Genomic DNA, 22154 nt, shown 5'->3' with positions numbered 1-22154 from the left:
TTAAGTTTTTAAAGAAATATGTATTTAAGTCAGACCAATTCTGGTTTTTTTTAATTATAAAATGAGAAGAGAAAGACCATAAAATATTCAACATGAAAGGGAACGTTAGGACCCTCCCTGGTGTATGGGTGATATTAGAAAATAAGTATTGTTTTATTAGTTTAGTGATAAAAAGTAGAGTGCTGGTTTGAGAAAAGAATTGGAGTTTGAAGCAGAGCTGAGAGAGCATGTTAATTTCAACTGCTGACAGTAATAACCATTTTTTCTATGTCAATTACTCTCTCTGGCAATTAGGAGTTTGTCTCTACCAGTTGGCAGAGACACACTTTCAGAGACTCTCTCTCAGGACTAGAGGAGGTAACATCTTTGCCTCACTCTCTTTCTGAGGGAAAGATCTGAAAGAGCTCAATGTTTTCCTTTCCCAACTTGGGAATTACTATTGACTATCTATTGTGGTTTTATAGATTGTTTAACTCTGAGAAGACCAAAGAAAAACCTGGTCTTTTGTTGGGACCAGAATCAGAGTCCTAACTTGATTCTTGTTGAGACTCAACCAGCTAGCCTTTGCTATTTTATAATTTGAAGGCAAAATTAAGAATAATAGTGGTAGTTTTTATTTAGATAGTATAAATTTGGGTTAGTTAGATCAGGGAGGATTAGTGTAGCCTGTGAAACACAGGAGAAGTGGTTCCTTATGGAAGCTGGGAGTTTATTTGGGTGGAGTTAGAATCCCTTATAATTAGAAACCTTTTATTTATCCTTATATATTTCAATAAATATTTTATGTTTATAGTAAGAGTCTCTTTAACATCCTTGCACCTGGCCCTGAAGGGAAGTTCACATTTGGGCAGGGGGCATCACAGGTAGCTTGAAGTTGCAGTTTGGGCACAAGACCTTGAAAACTTCAGCAATGCTGGTCTAAAGAAATCTCAAGTGAGCAAACTCCCTCTATCAATGCAAGTACCTTCGCAACTTAACTTAAAGCCTTAGTAGAAATTAAGAACCTAGAACACCTAGAACATCGAGACGTTCTGCTTTGCTTAGGTCACACAGCCAGCAGGCCAGCTAAGTGGCACTGTGGATAAAGTGCCAAGCCTGAAGTCAGGGAGATAAAGATTTCAAATCTAGCCTTTACTAGCCATGTCACCCTGAACAAGGTGCTTAACCCTGTTTGCCTCATCTGTAGAATGAGCTGAAGAAGAATGGCAAACTGCTCTTGTATTTTTGCCAAGAAAACCCCGAATGGGGTCACAAAGAGTTAGACACAACTGAATAGGACAACACATAACTAATATATATCAGAGGCAAGACTTAAATCAAGATCTTTACTTCAAGGCGAACTCCCTTTTTATTTTAATAGATTTATTCATCAATCACAATTAATTTTTCTGAATTCCACAAACTGAAACTGTTCACTTCTAAATAGTTCTTTAAACTTTGCAAGGAACTTTATCTACATTTTTTATTCCCTCTTTATCTGTACACCTCAGAGTCCCTCTGTTCCTTTAAAGGCATCATCTTCTGTAGGAAACCTTTCTGATTCCCCCAAATGCTAAGTCCTTCCCTCCCAATCTACCTTATATCTTACTAGTTTGTATATATTTATATTGGTCAACTTTATATTAATACATGTGTAATATGTGTTGTTTTCTCCTCCATTAGAGCATAAGCTCTTTGAGAAAAGCAAATGTTTTAATTTTTGAATTTGCATACTCAGCACCTAAATTTATTAGAAAAAAAATGGGAATGTGCAATATAGTCTTTTGAAAATAAGAATGTTGAAGAATCCAAGAAATGAATAAAACTAAAGTATGAAAGGGATACTTTCCTCAGTTGGAACTGAGAAGTCAAACAGTATCACAAAGAGCTTTTCTACTATGTTGGATTTCTTTGACAAAGAAGTTTTACTCCCATTTATTTTAGTCATTAGAGCACTAGGAAATCACAGCAGGAATACAGTTGGATTTTTCAAATTATCTTCATAGGAAAAGTTCCATGATTGATTTTATAAGCCAAGTGGGATTTCAAATTTCTACTATGAACACTCTTTTCACACTTAAAATCTCTTTGTAGCTATTATATTTAAGGTAAAACATTTTTTGTTATTTTATCTTCCAACCGCATTCTCACTTCTTCCCTACAGACCTATTCTTAGGTTCACAAATCTTTGTTAAAATCTAGGACTAGGGTAGAAAGAAATTATAAACACTGCCACTAAGAGGAATAAATGAAGGCCATTACTTTTACTATATTGTGATATAGAAAAAAAAACATTTTTATTAAATCCCCTAATCTCTCTCACCAATATTACTTTGCTAATAGTTCTGTGCAATTTCTCATATCCAACCTAACTTACTCTCATAGGTTTATAATTTAAGATTTTCTCAGGTTCTGAGTTCAGCTACGAAATTTTCTATATAAAGCAGAAAAGTGTTATCTTCTACTACTAACCACTAATTTGAGCTTAGTTTGGACCTGAATGTTTTCTTAACAAGGTATGAAATTCATCTGATAATGTAAATTTATTGATAACGTAAGAATCCTTTGCCTTCTAAGCAGTCAAGTGACTTTCAGGAAACCAAAGTTTCAAGGATCATGCAAGAAACCAAGGACAAGGGAAAGAGCTTATTTTTGTTCTAAGTATTAGTGGTGTGATTATCAAAAGCTAAGAATTGGCTCTATACCATGAAATGCATCTCCAACATTTAGCACAGTGTCTGGCTCACATTAAATTCCTAATGTCTGTTGATTGACTTCAACAATAGTAGCACATTTCATCTTGTCAACTGAGACAGCCAATTTCATTTTCAGAGATGTTACTTTCTTCTCTTCATTATTCTAAGTAATCTTTAACCCTGAAACATATTTCCCACTTTTTTAATTTGTGCCCATTGGCATCACTGAGTATCAATGTCTATATTCATTTGAAAGATCTTATTAAGTTCTTCACAGAAGAATTTTCAAGCCAATTCTCTTTAGGAGATGTTATAACGTGCATTGAAATTATTTTCATGGTGATAGTTTTGTTTATCCTGTGAAATGGAATAAAAAATGATTTTGCTTGTCCCATGAAATGATGAATTTCTATTAGCTATGGATTAAAAATAAAAGCTACCTTACTCAGTAGAGTACACTTAACAAAGGCTGGTGAAAACATCTCTAGCTGCATGATATCTTGAAAATCTAATCAAAATGACTTTATAATTTGAAAAGATGAAAAAAGAAAAGTACTCTCTCTGCATATTCACCAAGCTAAATAGTACTACCACAAAGTAGAAAGAAAAACAGCTGAGATGACCAGGAGATAAAAATCAAACCCAAAAATCTATAGCAAAATGCCTTCTATAGAAATCAGTAGTGCTTTATTTTAACTTTGAAATGTCTCTGTACAAATGCCCAAATTTTAGGCAACAAATAAGAGGAACTAGATCTGCTACACTAGGAATAAAATTTAGGCATCCATGTTATCAATTGAGATGGCAAGTGTAACTTGTCAGACTATCGCTCAATGGCTACACCTTATTCAAAAGAAAAAGAAGTGGAAGAAGATCAAGAAAGGTAGGATTATATATTAAGAAATTTTATTAATGTGAAAAAATTCAGGAACTAGAAGCCATTAGCATGATAGCAAGAACATTTGAATGACAGCAAAAGGATGGAAAAAAAAGAAGTTTTCTCCATTGTTGTACACTATAGAACATTTGGATAGAAAGAAGAAAAAAAAAGGTGAAATGTCTCAGAAATGGATAACACAGATAACAAGCTTAGAATGGCATAACACAGTAGTAACAGTAGTTTTTAATTATCCAGAATCAGCTGGAGTTCTTTCTCTGCCAAGTGTAGAGCAACTGGTAACTTTATGATTTTACCTTTGTGATATGATCCTTCAAAACATGGAAGAGTCAACAAAGGCAAATTCTATTCTGGATCTTTTTATAATTAACAGATAGGAATTGGTTCCTGGTGTGGCAATGATAGGACTGGAATTAGGAAGAAAAATGATTATCCCTTCCCTAGAGTTTGTGAAAGAGGAATGGAAATCTTTGGGTAGTTTGTCATCTTTCATGGAATCCAAGAAAGTAAATTCCAAAGGGTTCAGAGGAAGAACATGAATAACTCTATGAATTAGAATTCTCTAGGGAAGTCAGGCCCAAGAATTAAGCTCCCAAGAACTAAATTCTGAAGACATCAAGAGAAACAATTTGGATGGGGAGTTAAATAGAGTTGCATACAAAGGTTTTTGTTGTTTGGTCATGTCCAACTCTTCATGACCCCACTGGGGGTTTCTTGGTAAAGATACTGGAGTGATTTGTTATTTTGTTCTTCATAATGGAGTAATTTGTCATTTCCTTCTCCATTTATAAATGAGGAAACTGAGGCAAACAGCGGTAAGTGACCTGCTTAGGGTCACTCAGCACTTGTTTGAGGCCAAGTTTCATCTCTAATCTTCCTGACTCCAGGCCAAGCTCTTTATCCAATACATCATCTATCTGCCTATAAAAAGGGGGATGTGAGCATTGTTGATCATTTTAATCAATGTCTTTTTTTTAAACTATCACATTCATTCTAGGATACAGGCACTCCATTCTCACCTCTGGAACTGAACTATACAGTTCAATAAAGATAAACAATTAAACAAACAAAAATATCTGATACAATGACTAAGTCTGATAATGTATACAACATTCTGGCCCCATGACTCCATACTTCTTTGCTGAAATAGAGAAGTTGTGCCTAACTGGCTGTTCTTCAAGAAAATAGATTGGTTATTATACTTTCTCAGGGTTACATTTATTATTCTTTTTCAATTACATTACCACAGGAATTATATTCATTGTTCTTCTAGTTCTCTTTATTTTACTTTGCATCAGATTCAAACAAGTATTCAAAAGTTTCTTTGAATTCTACATATACAGCCCATCTTCAATAAACATTTATTTAGTTTACTACCCCATGCCAGGCATTGTGCTAAGCACTGAGGATACAAAGAAAGGCAAAAGACGTCCCCTGATCTCAGGGAAATCAAAGTCTATGGAGAGAGACAACATGTGGACAATTATGTAAAAGCTAGATAACTGGCTGCAAACCAATACAACATTCTTTCATGTCAACAAATTATTAATAGATTTAGCTATTAAACCACCAACAAAAACTTTTGAAATTATATTTTCATAGGATTATTTTGTTCATACTAAAACACAATCAGAAAATAAATTTTTCTTTAGTCCACTAAATTTTTACTTTTGATTAAATATAGCACATTACTTCCAAGAAAGAAATGAGAAACAAAAATCATTCCTCACCTGACAGGTAAAGCTTTTGTAGTTTGCTCTGGCAGTTCAGGGGGGTTTACAAACATCAGTTTGAGGAGAAGTTCCAAGTAGCCAATATGTCTTGCCAACCTAGTGCTCACTACCCAGGCCCAATTCCAACTCTCTCCTTCCCTTCGACCACCAAAGTAAATTACAGCTAAAATGAAAAATAAACTGAATGAAATCATTTAAAGTAATCAAGCTTCATAATCATTTCCCCAACGAGTCAAACTCAAGTACTCAGTTTTCATTCACTGACTCACAATTATATGCTATGTTAGTTTTAAATTTAATTTTGACTTCACAATATCAAATGTTACAATCCTGAACCAACTAATTACAACACCCAACACCATTCCCCTTACTGGTATATGTTTAGAGCACATAGACTCATTTAAGATTATCTTGAGAAAAACAAATCTATAGTTCATATAATATTGAATACATAAATAATTCTTTTCCTGAAACTGAAGACAGCAATCAGAGGAGAGATTAGGAATTATTCTTATCTCTCTTGTTTCAAAAAAATGCATAATGACAGATAGTGCTCCCCTAACTAAAGGTGCTATTCAAAATTCCTGAAACTAGAAAAAGATTACATCATTTTATTCAAAGTCTAATAGAGGGGGGACAGCTGGGTGGCTCAGAGGATTGAGAGCCAGGCCCAGAAACAGGAAGCCCTGGGTTCAAATATGACCTCAGACACTTCCTAGCTGGGTGACCCTGGGCAAGTCAATTGGCCCCCATTGCCTAGCCCTTACTGCTCTTCTGCCTTGGAACCAATACCTAGTATTGGTTCGAAGACGTAAGGTAAAGGTTTAAAAAAAAAAAAAGAAAGAAAGCCTAACTAAGAGGTTTTCTTATAATGGAGAGCTTACTTACATCTGGTAAAAGAAATTTTACACACATTTTGAAAGCCAATGAAATCAATTAGAATATAGCTTTTATCTGAGCCTATTAGTATGCTTATGCTTAAAAAAAAGTTAAGTATATGTAATTTGTGGTTAAACATTCCATTCATACTCTTATTTGTATGCTATACTTCTAGCAATAGTATTTTTAACTTTTAATTAAAAAATCAAAATATCAAACATATTAAGTAAAACAATGAAGCTGGCATATTTTTCAACATGTGAAAAAATAAAAGCAATGACTTACTAAAGAATATATACAGGAGTGCCAAGAGACTTAATGCACCTGCTATACCAAGTTTCAAGTCCACAGTAAAAGTAAGCAATAAACCCAACCCTCCACAAAGCAACAGGGTAAGAAATACTAGAAGCCATGAAAAACGGAAAAGAGGTTCAATTTGTTGTCCTGCAAAAGTCTTCATCTCATCTGAAAGGGAAACAGGATAAAAACTCTTAAGAATAAAAACTGACAGTTGCAAATGTCATTTTGAATTTCTAATATTTTCAAAATATTTGTAAAACACTTTTTAAAAAAATCAGAATAATAACAACATTTTAGTAATTTTTATGTTTCATTTTACATAAAACTTTTCTTTCCTCAAGTAATTTTATGGGAAAACAGTTTGAATACAAAAACTTGTCATCTAATAACTTTTTAAAAATGCACCCTGGGGGGCAGCTGGGTAGCTCAGTGGATTGAGAGACAGGTCTAGAGATGGGAAGTCCTGGGATCCAATCTGGCCTCAGACACTTCCCAGCTGTGTGACCCTGGGCAAGTCACTTGCCCCCCATTGCCTAGCCCTTACTGCTCTCCTGCCTTGGAACCAATACACAGTATTGATTCCAAGATGGAAGGTAAGGGCTAAAAAACATAAAAATAAAAATGCACCCTCAAGGTATATGCAAATGTGCCAATTAGGTTAAAGCTTTACTTTGCATTTTTTTGAGATAAACTTCCCAACTCCTTAATATGCATATAATTCCACATAAGCACTCTTGTCTACTTCATAATTGAATATGTCTCCATTTATTTCAATAAGAGATAAATGACACCATGATTGTCTGATCTACTTTGGGTTGTAGAGGTAAGGCATTATTTATGAAACCTTAATTGAGCAGATCAAGGACATCTGGGGGCAATGCATGCTGAATGCTTTTTTTAGTCAACTCATTTGGCTTACTGAGGATAGATGATTAAATCATAATATTACAAGATGATTTGATTGGTTCAGGCTACTATGTGAGAGCTGTGCATGTACCAAAAAAAAAGAGACTTAAGAACAAACTGGAAAATTGAGATTAAAGGAAGGAAGAATGGAGGAACTATGTACAATTAGTTGTAGATGCTCTCACATCCACACCTACAACTGCACAGGGATTCCCTGGTCACAGCAATAAGATATAGTGGTGGGACCTCTTAACCAAGTGGCTGTGGAAGTCAATGGAGTCATATTAGAGAATCTCCTGAACAGAAGTGGAGATGTTGGCACTTAAGCTATAGGAACAATATTTTGTGATTTGAGAAAAATCTATTGTCAGTTTCAGAATTCAAGTCTTCTGGAGGAATGTCAAGAGTTCCTGGACTGAAGATCACACACCTGACTCTAAGGCTTGAGGACTCACAAAGGATTGAACTTTTTTATATGGAGAAGCAATAACCTGGACTTTGTCATCTGCTATTCCCATAAATTATTCTAATGGTACAGTTCCGATGGGAAAGGAATGATTCTGTAAGAGCCCCAGATTCACTCCCTTCTGGAGAAAGTTCAAGTTCTCAGGCTCATATAGCTACAGGCCTTTATAGAATAGCATGGGGAAAAAAGCAAGGGTAACCAGAATATTGAGAATGGGAGAAAGGGTGACTCTCTTAAGTAAAACTTCAAATTCATTCCTCTCCCAGGGGAAGTACATCCCATTCAGGTAGTACCACATAGAGGTCTATATAGGTCCCCAGATGAAAGGAAATAATAGAAAGGGAGGGAAAATTACTGCCTGTTTATGAGTCATTGTGAATCTTATACATGCTTTTACATTTTCTATGGGGTGAAAAAAAAGCCATAGTGTGCCTACTATGTTTTGCTGCCTTCAAGCTAACCACACAAACTGTTGAGAACCTAGGCACAAGCTGTATTATGAGGTTTCAAAATAAACTCTAGATGGGGACAAAAAAAAGGTCAGTCAATTAACATTTATTAAGCATCTACTATTTGCGCTCTCTCTCTCTCTCTCTCTCTCTCTACATATAGATAGATAGATAGATAGATAGATAGATAGATAGATAGATAGATAGATAGATAGATAGATAGATAGATATAGATATAGATATAGATATATATGTAATTTCATAGACCAAAACAATGGAGATACAAAACAGTCATCAATCTCAAGAGATAAAATTTGAGGCCAATCCCCAAAGAGTGAATTTTGTACAGGTAAGCCCAGGACTTGGGATGCTACAACAGGGATTGTTATAACAAGATTTACAAAATCGTACATATAATATTTTACTTTAAAAATATTTTTCAAATGATAATCTAAAAACTTACTACATAAGAAATGATTGGAATTGTGTTCTTAAAACATAAACATATAAAAATAACTTCAATCACTTTACCTTCTAGTTTCTTGAGCAAAAATGATTTCCCACTTCCCCACTGGGCATACAATCCCACACAAATTGGGGGCTGCATGGTTGGTTCACTAAGAATATCAGCCAGAGCACTGCTATACAAGTCATAACCAAGCATGTCTCCATCTGTCTCATGAGGAGACAAGTGTCCTGTAATTTAAAATATCACACAATTATCAATAGGTGACTTTTCCTTGCATCATTTGAAAGTGATATGAAATATTTTTGATTCATAAAATCAAGGAACATTTTTAAAATTATCTTTCAAATAAAAGAAGTAACATAAAAAAGCTAAAAAAAAATTAAAATTTAAGCCTAAAGAAACATATATCAAAAAAAGAAATTAAACGGAAAGGGCTTTTAGAACCCTTAGACCTAAAATTGTTTTCTCAATCTATTAGAAATATTAACAAATTGTGCTTAAGACTTCCTTAATATATTTAAAAGGCCACACATAAACATTTACTTTATAACATTTATCTTTTTCCCTGTTAAAATCTTGCATTTTTATTATTTCACAGAATATCTATTTCAGGTATATAATAATGTAAAAATAGTTTGGGAACTTTTATTGCGTAAATATAACATAGGTAAATCGACAGATCTATTAAAAGTCTATCAATCCATACACACATAAACACACGTTCCTTAAATTATTTGGTTACTATAAACTTTAATAATGGAGATGTATTTCATAAGAAAAATAAACTCAGACATAAAACACTATACTTACTGGCTCCAAATATTTGAGTTAAAATACTTTTCTGATGGCTACAATCAATATTGTATGGTGTTTCTCCTGCTTTGTTTGGCCTATAAAGCAGTCGTCCATCTTTTGGATTTCTTAAAAGAAGTTCTGCAAGCTTCCGGCTTCTGCCACGAATAGCAATATGGAGAGGAGTATCTCCTTTCTATAAAATCATGACAAATAGCTAGGTTTTTTCACAATTTTTAATTCACAATCTAAGCTCACAAATTCAAACTAAGCAAAAAACAGCCAACATTAGCTAAAAGTATCATTATCCTTTTTATCTACACTAAGTCACAATCTCTCAACTGCCAGACCTCCTCCCTATCCATTTCAGATATCAGAACTTTTAAAAAAGGTAAAAGAAAATCCAACTAGGGGGCCAAGAATAGTATTTTAGATTAGAGTACATTACTATTTTGTTTTCTTTCCATTGACAATGTTTTAAGTCATTACATATTTTGTCTTTCTGATTCCATAATGCTGTATCAATTGGTATATGTCTTCCCATAGTTTTCTGAATTCCTCATTGTCATTGTTTCTCATATTCCATTACATTGATATAAAACACTGTGTTTTATATATGTATTATCATTATTTTATATTTCTTTATTACCTCTACCTGTTCAAAGAGAATTCACTTTTTCTCCAGGTCTTCTCACTGGCACAAGAAGGATTATTTTTTAAAAATTAGATTACATTTTATTCACTTGCTTTGCAAAATTTCAGGCTCTTTTCTAAAATGGCTGGGACAATTCACAACTCTAGCAATAGTGTATTAGCATGTCTGTCATCCCACAGCTCCTCCAACACTGACTATTTTTGGCTTTTATTATCTTTTCTAGTTTTCAGGGCAGATGGAAACTTGTTTTAAATGTTTCCCTCATTAATAGTAATTTGGAGCAATCTTTCAGATATGGTTAATAATGCTTTGTAATTCTCCTTTTGAGAACTGTTTTTTTAAATATTCTTTGACCATCAGCTACGAAAGGGCATAAGTGTGTGTTAATTCCCTATATACTTTCAATGGCCATTACTGTAGATATTTTATGTGAATATTTTATTCCAAATGCAATTTCTCTATATAAATTTCACTAATTTTGTTTGTGCAAAAGTATTTCAATTTTAAAGATGAAAATGGTTTATTTTATGTTTTGTGATTATTTTAAAAACTCTCCCACTACCTTAGGGCATAAAATTACTTTCTTCTATTTTACTACAGTACTTTTTATGATATATTCTTAATACTTAAATCAGGTACTCATTTGGGTACTTGGATCAAGATGGCTGTCTAAATCTATTTATTGATCAATTACTTTCCAGCTTTCCCAAACAGTTTTTAGTCAAATACATTATTTTTTTACAAAGTAGTTTAGTTTAGTGGATTTACCTAATATTGATTCAATTGTTGTAATTACTGCTTTATAACATTTTTATAACATTTTCACATTTTTTCATCATTTCCTTTAAGATTCCAAACTTTTATTCCTCAAGTGAATCTTATTTTATCTACTTCTATAAAATGACACCTCGATAGCCTGACTTGTATAGCACTAAAATTATAAATCAATTTTTATAATATTTTCCACTGTTGCATTTCTCAAACATGAGCACTATATATTCTTCCAATTATTGGACTTCTTTGTATAAATAAAGACTTCTTTGTAATTATATCTACAGCCTTGAGTGTGTCTTGGTAGAATAACTCCCAGGTGTGTTATGCATTTTGGAGTTATTTTGTATGGGCTTTTCTTAGCAACATTTCTTGGGTTTTGCTACTACTACAGAAAATTACTAATGATTTTTTAATTTGTCATAATGTTACTTTACTAAAAGCAATGTCTTAATAAATTTCTTTGCTGAGTGAAATTTTTTAAATAAATATCTTCTAACATAAGGATATTTTGTCATATTTTTGAAGGTATTTATGACTTAAAATTCTTCTGTTTCACTTCTCTTGCTGATATTTAGAACACATATAGAACTATATAAAATAACAAAGATGAGAAGTGTCACATATTTAAGTTATACTTGTTATTTACTATTAAAGTTTCTGGTATTTCTCCAATGCAAATAATGCTATTCTTCATTTTAGATAAATACTTCTACTCATATAAAGATTAGACCTTCTATACCTATGCTTTTGAAGGGAGAGTTTAGAAGAAAAGCTTTTCTGTATCTCTTCATATAAGCATACAGTTTTAGTTTTACTATGTTTTCATTATGTTGAACTATTAGTGCACTCTTGGATAATTCTAACGTGGTCATAGAAAATAATTTTTTGGCTATATTGCTTAGTCTTTTTGCTACAATTTTACTGAAAGTTATTGTATCAGTATCCTTTAGTGATGATCTACATGTCTCTTTTTCTGTTTAGCCCTGCTTATTGTCTTATAAAAGATATTTTGTAGAGTACTTTTTTGTCTTTGACAATAATCTTGGGGTCAATAGGAATTAATTCCTCTTTAAATTTGGTAAATTCCACTTCTAAAGCTACCTACACCAGAATTTCCTTTTTTTTATTATTTCCTTTATAGCACATTCAATTTTATTTTCTGAGATTGTCATGCTTTCTATGCTAATTACTTGAATAATTCTCATCCTATTGTTTCTCTAATTTCATTCTTGGGAAATCTAGAAATGCTGTATCAAAGCCTAGAAAATATGTTAACTAGATCTGCTGCAGATTAATGTTATCCAACTTTAAACAGGCTTCCATTGCTACTTGGAAATCGTTTTAGTCATCTCTTTATTATGTATCACATCCATACATTAGCTCTTTCAAACTTTTTCCATATTTCTCAAATGAATGATTCTAACCTAAATTCCTGTCAATATAGGAACTCATCTCCTACTTTACTGAAATTATCAAGCAAAAGCTCTTTGTATTCTTCTCAATTCATCTATCATCCTTCCCTATTTAGTTAAAATCTTTTAAATATCCATTTTAAATATCCAGTTTAATCTTTAACTCCTTTAACAGAAAAATATTTTCTTTCCATTTGTTCACTGGTTTTCATCTTTTCTAATCTTTTTTTCAGAGCCTTACTCCACTTAATCCCTCTCTGTTTTTATTATAAGTTTTTATCTTACAAATTTTCTTTTCCTCTTTGGTTCTTTTCCCTTTCCTTATAAATATATTTAAATCTTTCCAATAATTTAAAAATTTAAAAATATATTCTTGGGGCAGCTAGATAAAGGGCATATATATATATATATATATATATATATATATATATATATATATATATATATATTCTTGCTCCTTTTCAACTACTTTCAAAATTCTAATTCCTTTCATTGACAGAGTTCTTTAGAAATGACACCCCCTCCCCCAAAAAAATCCAAAACAAGATCTAAAAAACAAATTTTAGGGTTTTTGCTGTTGGTGGGGTGTTTTTTTGGGGGGGAGGGTGGCCAAGTATTACAGAGGGCAAAGAATTACTAAAAACCAACAAATATTTTTTAAATGCCTACTACAGGCTAAACACTACAGTAAGCATTAGAGATATAAAGAAAAAAAATTAAATAGCCCATGACCTTAGGGAGTTCACATATTATCAAGGAGATAACATGTACACAATATCTCAAACAGGAGTCAGTGAAATAAATATTCAGAGAAGTAGGAAGGGAAGTAGAGAATACAATTCCAGGGGAGCCAATTTGCTGTAAGTAACAGAAGATGACAGAGGCAAAGGAAATACCAGATTTAGAGGACCACAAAGTCCTTCCTATTTCTGCAATTAATTCTGCTACTTCAGGGTCTTATAACCTCACATCTAGACTACTGCAAATAGCCTCTCTAATGTTTCCACAAAAAAGTACTGCTTTGAATATTTTGATATATATGCTCACTTAATTATTTTCTTGACTGCCTTGGAACAAGACTGTGAACTCTGGGTCAAATAGTTCCTGGAATCTAGAGCCCCCAATTTGATTACATCTCCTCTCTCTTCAAAAAACCAATGTCTACCAAATAAATTCTAAATTCAATCCCTTGGTCTTCAAGACCCTCCACAAATATGGTACAAATCTACTTTTCCAGAATTATTAAATGCTATTCTACAATTTTAAGTTCAGTTATTTAATAGCTAAATTTAGACTACTTTCACCTTTCCTTTAATATACACCATGCTTTCATATCTTTCTCTTGTTCATTCTACCTGGATTGTGCACATTCATGCCCTGATCTATCTTTCCCTATTATAATTTAAAGTAAACCATCCTCTAAGGACAAACTCAAATGCCTTTTCTGTTTTTTTTTTCTAGGACAAAAAATAATACCTCTAACTAATGAATTTTTAAAATCTTAATATTCAGATGTCATCTATTGCATACTTTCCTGTACTAAAGATATAAAAATGCAAATATTTCCAGTTATTTTGAAGTAATTAAGGATTAAAACCATCAATCAATCCATGACTCTTTGTTCAGCAGTTGCTATGTCCCAGACTCCATTTTTCACTGGGAATAAAAGTACAAATAACAACAAGAACAACAAAACACTCATCTTAAAAAGCAATAAAATACAAGGTAATTTGGAAGGAAGGGCATTAGAAATTGAGGGTACTGGGAAAGGTAACTTTAAGCAGAAGATGGTGTTTGAAATGCATCTTAAAGAAAGGGAATCTGAGGCAGAGTGACAAATACACATTACACAAGCACTGAGGAAATATTTACTGAAAAAACTAACATGCTGATGAATTATTCAATTAATCAAGTATTTACAGAGCATTTACTATGTTCTTAGTATACAAAGTAACATACAAAATGATACTTATGAAAGACTCCAAGGAATTACTTTAATGACTAGCTAACAATTATATTTAATACATGACTTGTTCACAAATAAAATGCTCTTTAAATGTTCTCTGACACTTTTGACTTATTCAATGTAATACATACATTCTCTACTAAAGTACCATTTCAATGCTTTAGGTTCTTGAATGCTATCCCAGGGGAACACAATATCTATAGGACCTACACTAAAGTAGAAAGTTTAAATATTAATCCAATGGTAGACTACTACAACTAATATAAAAGAAATTCAAAAGAGATTTTTATCATACTAGTGCCCTACTTTTTTGACACAACATACTAATACCAACTGAAAAGTGAATATAATTTTGAAATCTTACAAATATTCACCCAAACTATTTCTTTTCTCCATAAAATTAGATCTTGACATTTATGAGCCTTAACAGACAAAACTGGTTAAACCAACTACTGACATCCAAAACGTTACCTCTACATGGAAAGTACTGGTATGAGTTAGGCCTTTTTTCTTTTTTTACCTTATCTACAGCAGACACTTTAGCTCCTTTATCTAGGAGAAGTTCAACCACTTCAATATTTCTCATCTTCGTGGCCTTTATAAGTGGTGTCTCACCATCCTAAAAGTAAAGATTTTTTTTTATGTTTACCAAACTAAGAACTTTAATTAACAATGGTATTAAAAAAAACAAATTATACTCAAATGTTAAGAATTTAAAGAATTTACAAATCCTAAAATAAGAAATATATCTGGTTAACAAAGTTTAGTTTTAAATAGTCTGATGTTTAATTTTTGCCCTGAATGCTTTTTAAATAAAAACTTTCCTTTATCTCAGTTGCATGGAATTAATTTTACATTCATTATTATATTAATATTGCTGAGTTGAAGTACTTTAAGTTACATACAATAATATGCAAATTTGAAAACTGAACAGACCAGAGCTGTGTCCTCATAACCTATCTACCTTCCACAAATTTACTTTCAAACATTCAAATATATCTGTTTCCATATCAATAGGGGCATTGTCTCCACTAATGCCAATCTAGTTCTGTGCAAATCTCCACTATGTGTTTCCATGATATTAATCATAATTTATTGTGAACAAATTGAGACTATCTTCACTAGAATAGTACTTAATGAAAAACCTTCAATCATAAGAGGAATCTACAAAAAACTATGAACTTTTTTATAATGATGTGAAGAGATCAATGGAAATAAATACTTATACTTTTATTTGAATTTTTATTAAGCTGAACATATACCTTTGAGCATATTTCAGTATCTGGATTGCACTGCAGGATATCTCTCACCATTGCTGCATTGCCTTTCTCAACAGCCCAATATAAAGCAGTTTTATTATCCTACAAAATAAGAAAATATTTTAATATGAAACATAATGTAAAAATGGTGTTGTGGAATTATAAAAGTATCATTAACAGCATTCAAGGTAGAATTATTAACTGCTCACTTTAAGGTATATATCACATACATCATTTCATTTGAGTCTAACAACAATCCTATAAGGTAGGTGCCATAGTTGTTATTGTCATTTTACACACAAGAAAATTCAGTCAAGGAAAGGCTAAATAATTTATCTATAGTTATATAGCTAATAAGTGGCCTAACCCATCTTCTCCAGAAAAATGTCCCCACTCCCTTTTCTACACTTCCTCATCACCCTCTCCTTGCCTACTTGCTTTTTTTCTACTGTCTACAACCATACCCATTACACTAATCCTTAAAAAAAAAAAAAAAACTTATCTTGATCTACCTAATCCCACTCACTATCATCCTATATCTCTCTCACCTTTGGCAAATAAACTTAAGAAAACAATTTGTCAACAGTGCCTCCACAGCTTCTCTTATCTCTTTAAACCTTTTATAAGCTGATTTCTAAATTCATTAATAACTCTCTACAAAGTTATCAATAATCTCTTAATTTCCAAATCTAATGCTTAAGCTTTGGCATAGTGCCTATAAATGTTTACTGAATAATTATCAATTGATTTACTGGCCTATTTCAATCTTGATAACTCCCTGACCTTACTGTAGCTTTTGACTCTACTGACCATCCACTCCTGATGGACACTCTTCTCTCTAGGTTTTTGTGTCACTGTTCTCTCCCTATCTAAGAGAAAGCTCCATTACAGCCTCCTTTGCTAGGCCTTCATTCATATGACACCCACTAACAGTGGGAGATATCAAAGGCTCAGTCCCATATCCCATTCTCTTTTCATTCCACACTCATAGCCAAATGATTCTCATATCCACAGAGCCAGTCTTAACTTCTTTGCTGAACTCATTGGTAAATTACCTCTTGGACATCTACAACTAGACATAAACTGGATACCTCAAACTCAATATATCTGAAAAAGAACTCATTCTCTCTCTGGCCCAAAATCTCCCCATTTCCAAACTCCTTACTACTGTTTAGGGTACCACCATCCTCCCTCTCACTTCAGTCTCATTCTGATACTCCCCATAGCCAATCCTTTGTCAAATCTTAGAATTTCTTAACCTTCTCCTATATCCTTTCTCTCACATCAAAGAATGACAATTCTAGTTTGAGACCTTTAGCGCTTGTTACCTACCCTATCAGAATAACTTTTAATTGTTCATGTGTCAAGTCTCTCCCCACTCCAATCTTTCCATCTTGCTGCCAAAGGAAGTTTTTTCAAAGCCAAATATAAGTCTATTCAGGCCACTCCCCAGCTGAATTGAGTTAAAGGTGCTCCCTATCACCCCCAGAATCAAATGGAAACTTTTCCATTTTATAATAAAGCTCCTCAAACCTGACTCCCTTCTACTTTTCTTGTCTTCTAACACTTTACTCCCTAGTCATATTGGTCTACTTATATTGCCTAACTCAAATTGTTAAGGATTGCATCTATAACTTTGTAATGGCTGTCCCCTGTGCCTAGAATGTTCCATCTCTTTTGCTCTACTTCTTACATTTATCTGGTACACTTCAAGGCTCTATTCAAATCCAACCTTCTGCCAGAGGCCTGTTCTAGTACCTCCAGTTGCTAGAGCTTTCTTCTTTAAGATTTCTTTCCACCTTAAGTATCTTATATTTTCATGTTATATCCCCCATTAAACTGTATGGTCCATTAGAGTATGGATTGTTTTTTTGTTTTTTTAATCTTTGTATCCTAAGCACTGAGATAAAAATGCAACATGGCACTATACAAGTCCTAGCTTTAATCCTATCCCTGATTCAAGAAATTTTAGAATAACTAAAGTATATAAAACATATGCTAGATTTTATAAGTTAAAATGTTAAGTTTTAGAATAGTAAATATTTGTCAAAACATCACATTTATATTTCAACTAAAAATAATGTAGTTAGACTTACATGTCCTCTAATATCAATGTCAGCATATTTCTGTAGGAGGGCTCGAACAATTTCAACATGACTCCCCCTGACAGCACCAACTAACACAGTGTCCCCACTCTGAAAAACAATGAATCAATTATGAGAAAGAATGAACTGGGATTTTAAATTTAATAAAACATCATACTTTCTTAAAAATAATTTGGAGCAAAGGATATGTCTTTAGTGCTTCAAAAGATTTAGAATTTCATTGGGTCAAGGTACTAGTTTTGCCAATGTAGACTGAAATTGCTCCATGTCTTAGTAACTGAGTTTTATAACATACTTTCAGCAAAAAACAGTAGATGGCAGACAACCTTCTTATAAGCCTCTCTAAACTTAGCAAGATTGCTTATTGGAAGTCAGACATTCCAAGCTTTTTCACCTTGTAAGAACCTGCAGAAGTTTGCATCCTACTAGTTTACTTTTTGCTGCTACAGAACACTACCTGTGCAACAATGAAGCACCAGAGAATGTGTTAGGGAAAGGCAAATTGTCATTATAGAAATTATAGTATGATCAAAAAATGTTAGAATAATGATTCAATGATAAGTGCAAAAAAGAAGGTAATGGTCACTGTGAAATCTAGGAAAATGAGTTAGACAATAACACCCAGTCAGTGTGACTCTGTTCCGGTTCAAGGAGTAATGCTTCTTCCCTTCCCCTCCACCATGACACCATGACCCCATAGTTGAGAAGGGTAACTTCTTAGAAGGCTACCATGCATTCTGATGAAAATACTCCTTATATAGTTATCTTACTACCTTTTGCCCTCATAACTACATTCAGAATATAATTTCTGATCATTAACTTGGATCTCTCAACTATTCTGGTACTGAGAAAAGAATACCCTGAAGAACAGAATAGAAATAAGAATTTTTTGTGACAGAAATATCCCATACTGAAGATTAATAAATTAATTTTCTAACTTATGAGTTTTGTGTGATTTCAGGACAACGTTGACTCAGTGATGAGAGTTGTCCATTGAGATCACATGAAAATTTAGAACCACAATGATAAAAAGAATTCAAAGAGATTTACCCAAAAGAGTCAGCTGGACTTACCTTTTTTTTTTCTCTCAAGAACCCTTACCTTCTGTCTTAGAATCAACACTGTATATCAGTTTCAAGACAGAAGAGTAGTGAGGGCTAGGCAATGGGGATTAAGTGACTTTCCCAAGATCATGTAACAAAGAAGCATCTGAAATCATATCTGAATCCAGGACCTCCTGTCTCTAGGGCTGGCTCTCAATCCACTGAGCCAACTAGCTGTCCCCATCCTTACTCTTTATGACTAATATATTATATAATATTTAAAAGAGAATAGAGACAAAAATGCACAAAAAACTACCTTAGATAAGCTCCCTATAGCTCATCTAAACTAAAATCCAAGTGCTAAATCACCTACCTAGACTTCAATATGACAAGGTCAACTATCCAGAACTGTCAAGAACCAGGAGACAAACCACAACAAAAGAAGTCCTGTAGGTAGCCTAATGGGGACACAAAGTCCATGTGCCCAGATTCATGCACCAATTCATAGTAGTGTTTATTAAACTGTCTGCACAGAATCTACTTATTCTTACTTGATATGCAATTCTAACAAAACTCATTATCTAGTCTCTAGGAGCAGAGAAGGACACCAGGGTATAGAGTAAAGAAAAGCCTGATCTTGGAATCAAGAATATCAGGGTTCAAGTCCTGTCTCTAACACATTATTAGCTATGTGATCAAGGGCAAGACATTTAACCTATCAGCCATCCCAAGCTCCTGAGAGGATATAAGTTACAGATGAGCTGTTGTACAGCAGTAGCCAAAACCTGTGAAGAACATGGCCTATGATTCCACAGAGAATGTAAACTACCCTGAGTAAATGTAAACAGAAAAAAAAGTTCTAACCATCCTAAAGAAGAACTTCCATGTGATCCTGGGCCATCTCTGGTCCTATCCCTTCTTTGCTCTGTTTCTACATAACATCTGGTATGACCCAGTCTGGTGTTGGTGAAGGGATCCACAATGTCACTTTGTTCTGCTGCCTCCCAGGAGGATTGGGCTCTTGTGAACAAACTCCTCCAATTAATCTAATAACCCTAATAAAAACTATTAATAGCCAACCTGGCATGAGCCCTTTTTCTTTGATATTTCAGTATTCTCTCAGGATTTCAGTATTCTCTACAATCGGCATAATTAGGGCAGAACAGATCTATTCCCTTACAATGATCAATTCCTTATAGGAGGGAGTTGGTCTAATGGAAATATTCTACAGTAATTAAACCATATGTCCAAATATTGCTCCTTTGACAAAGGCAGAGAGCAAGTACCCCCATACCACTCAAAAAAAGTAAAAATTAAAAGCGGATAAAAATATTTGGTATCAATAGATACTCAAGTAGACGATGCCACATTTAGAAAGGGACTAGCTGTCTAGTTTAGTTGAAACATAACATTTAGTAAGTAAAATTAGGTTAAGTACAGACAGGTAAATGAGAGTCAGATTACATAGGGCATTAAATTCTAGGCTGCAAATTTTTACCTATTTTAACCTAGAGAAAACATTTTTCCCAAACTTTTTTTGTGTCACAGACCCCTTTTAACTACAGTGAAACTTATGGACTCTTTCTCAGAATTTTTTTAAATGGATAATATAAAATTTACATTATTACCAAAAAAATTATATTCAAATAGTTATCAAAATGTTTCTTAAAACAAGTTTTCAGACCCCAGGTTAAGAACTCCTCTGCACTTAGGGGTAAAAAGAAGTAATAGAAGATTTTTAAGTAGAGTATTAACATGATGACACCTATGATTTAAGAATATTAAACTGGAAACTATATGGTAAGTGGATTGGAGATAACAGAGGGAATGACAGCAGGGAGATCAATTAGGAGGCTATTACAATGGTCTAAGGCAGTGATGTCGAACCTTTTAGAGATGGAGTACCAGGCCTGCCACCCCCTCACCCATCAGACAGAGTGTCAGGACCAAGTGCTGGGGCCCACCTGACCCTGCTGAGCAGGGCTGCCACCTTACCCTTCATGGGGGAAGGAAGAAGTGCCCCCATTGGGCTGCTGGACAAGGAGGTAGGTGATGAGAGGCATGTGTAGAGAGGGGTAGGAGAGTGGCCTGAGCACTCAGCTCTGCATGCCCTTTCTGGCACACATGCCATAGGTTCACCATCACTAATCTAAGGGATCTTAATTTTTATTGTGCTACAGAGTAGCCAAGTTAAAGAGTGGTTATAATAAATAAGACCTGAGGGAGGGGAAACATAGTAAGCGATCAATGGCTATCCTGGAGAGGAGTTTCAGTTTAGTGTCAGGGGCAGAAATTAGAATACAGAGGTAGAAAAGTAAATAGGAAGTGAGGAAATGGAGGCAATGACAGCTGATGACTTTTCCTAATTATCTCATTGTAAAAGTAGAATTGCCATAGGATAATGCTTTGAGACAGCAAGGTTAAGAGGACGTTTGTTAAGGACAGATGATGTATGTAAAAAGTGTCACAAAAACAACAACTCATTTATATAGCGTTTTAACAAAGTATATTACATACATTATCTACAGATCAGGACACAAATGATAAGAGAGATTAAGTGTATCTAAGTTAGAATTCAAACTCAAGTCTTCCAAACTGCAGTGCACTATTCCTGACACTGAGCTGCAAGGAAAGAATCAGTAAATAACAAAAAATGTAAGATTCAGGAAAGAGAATGGTCAAAAGAGATAAGAGAAGATAATACCAAAGGCATATAAAGGATTAACTTTGGTAAGAAGGGCCATAAAAGACCACAGGAAAAGAATAAGGAATGGTGTAGGTTTGCTGAAAGAGAACATGTCCATTTGGTGTCTCAGTAGACAATGAAGTACTCTAATTTAAGGGAGGAGTTAGGGCTAGCATAGGTGGCCTAAGGAAAGAAGAGAAAGCTTGTTTAGAGTTACTGTGGAATGTGTGCAAGGAGTCAATCAGGAAAAAGCTAAAAGATTACCATGAAGCAATAAGGGCCCAGCTTTATTGGTAACATAAATCTACAGCAGACCCAGATTATTATAATACCTTTTCTAGTAGTGTTCAAGAACATAATAGCATAAGAGTTGTTAACCCAAGTCAATGAACTTGAATTTTTAAAATATTTTGATAACTTTACTTGAAAAAAATTAATTTCCTTTGTGATCCTTTGTAATTCCTTCATAATTTCAAGCATTTGAACAAAATATTAAAAAAAAAAGAGTCCATAGGCTTCACTAGGCTGAAAAAGGTCAAGAATATTCGTGCTAAAAGAAATAAAGAGAATGCTTTGAGTCCAGGTTAGAGTTTTGAGTGGAAGGGACAAATGAATATGGAATTATGAGGGTGGTAAAAATATCAAATGAAAGAATTAACAATGAGATCCAGACTATGAAACGAAAAG

At 33.6% G+C, this 22154-nt stretch overlaps 1 protein-coding gene across 7 annotated transcripts in view; it reads right to left on the bottom strand.

Moving 5' to 3' along the window:
* Positions 1 to 22154, bottom strand: part of KIDINS220 (kinase D interacting substrate 220) — a 148569-nt gene that overhangs the window by 85054 nt on the left and 41361 nt on the right. For all 7 annotated transcript variants that reach the window (XM_003339645.4, XM_056813332.1, XM_056813333.1 and 4 more), the window contains exons 9-15: positions 17730 to 17828; positions 15637 to 15735; positions 14895 to 14993; positions 9586 to 9763; positions 8838 to 9002; positions 6471 to 6650; positions 5304 to 5469 (exon numbers count right to left, since the gene is read on the bottom strand). In XM_003339645.4, coding sequence (XP_003339693.1) covers positions 5304 to 5469; positions 6471 to 6650; positions 8838 to 9002; positions 9586 to 9763; positions 14895 to 14993; positions 15637 to 15735; positions 17730 to 17828 — 986 coding nt within the window. The remainder of the gene's footprint in view (positions 1 to 5303; positions 5470 to 6470; positions 6651 to 8837; positions 9003 to 9585; positions 9764 to 14894; positions 14994 to 15636; positions 15736 to 17729; positions 17829 to 22154) is intronic.

Source organism: Monodelphis domestica, chromosome 1 (genome assembly GCF_027887165.1).
Source record: "Monodelphis domestica isolate mMonDom1 chromosome 1, mMonDom1.pri, whole genome shotgun sequence".
Taxonomy (NCBI): domain Eukaryota; kingdom Metazoa; phylum Chordata; class Mammalia; order Didelphimorphia; family Didelphidae; genus Monodelphis; species Monodelphis domestica.
The sequence above is the reverse complement of the archived record's forward strand: the minus strand, read 5'-3'. Positions and strand labels throughout refer to the sequence as shown.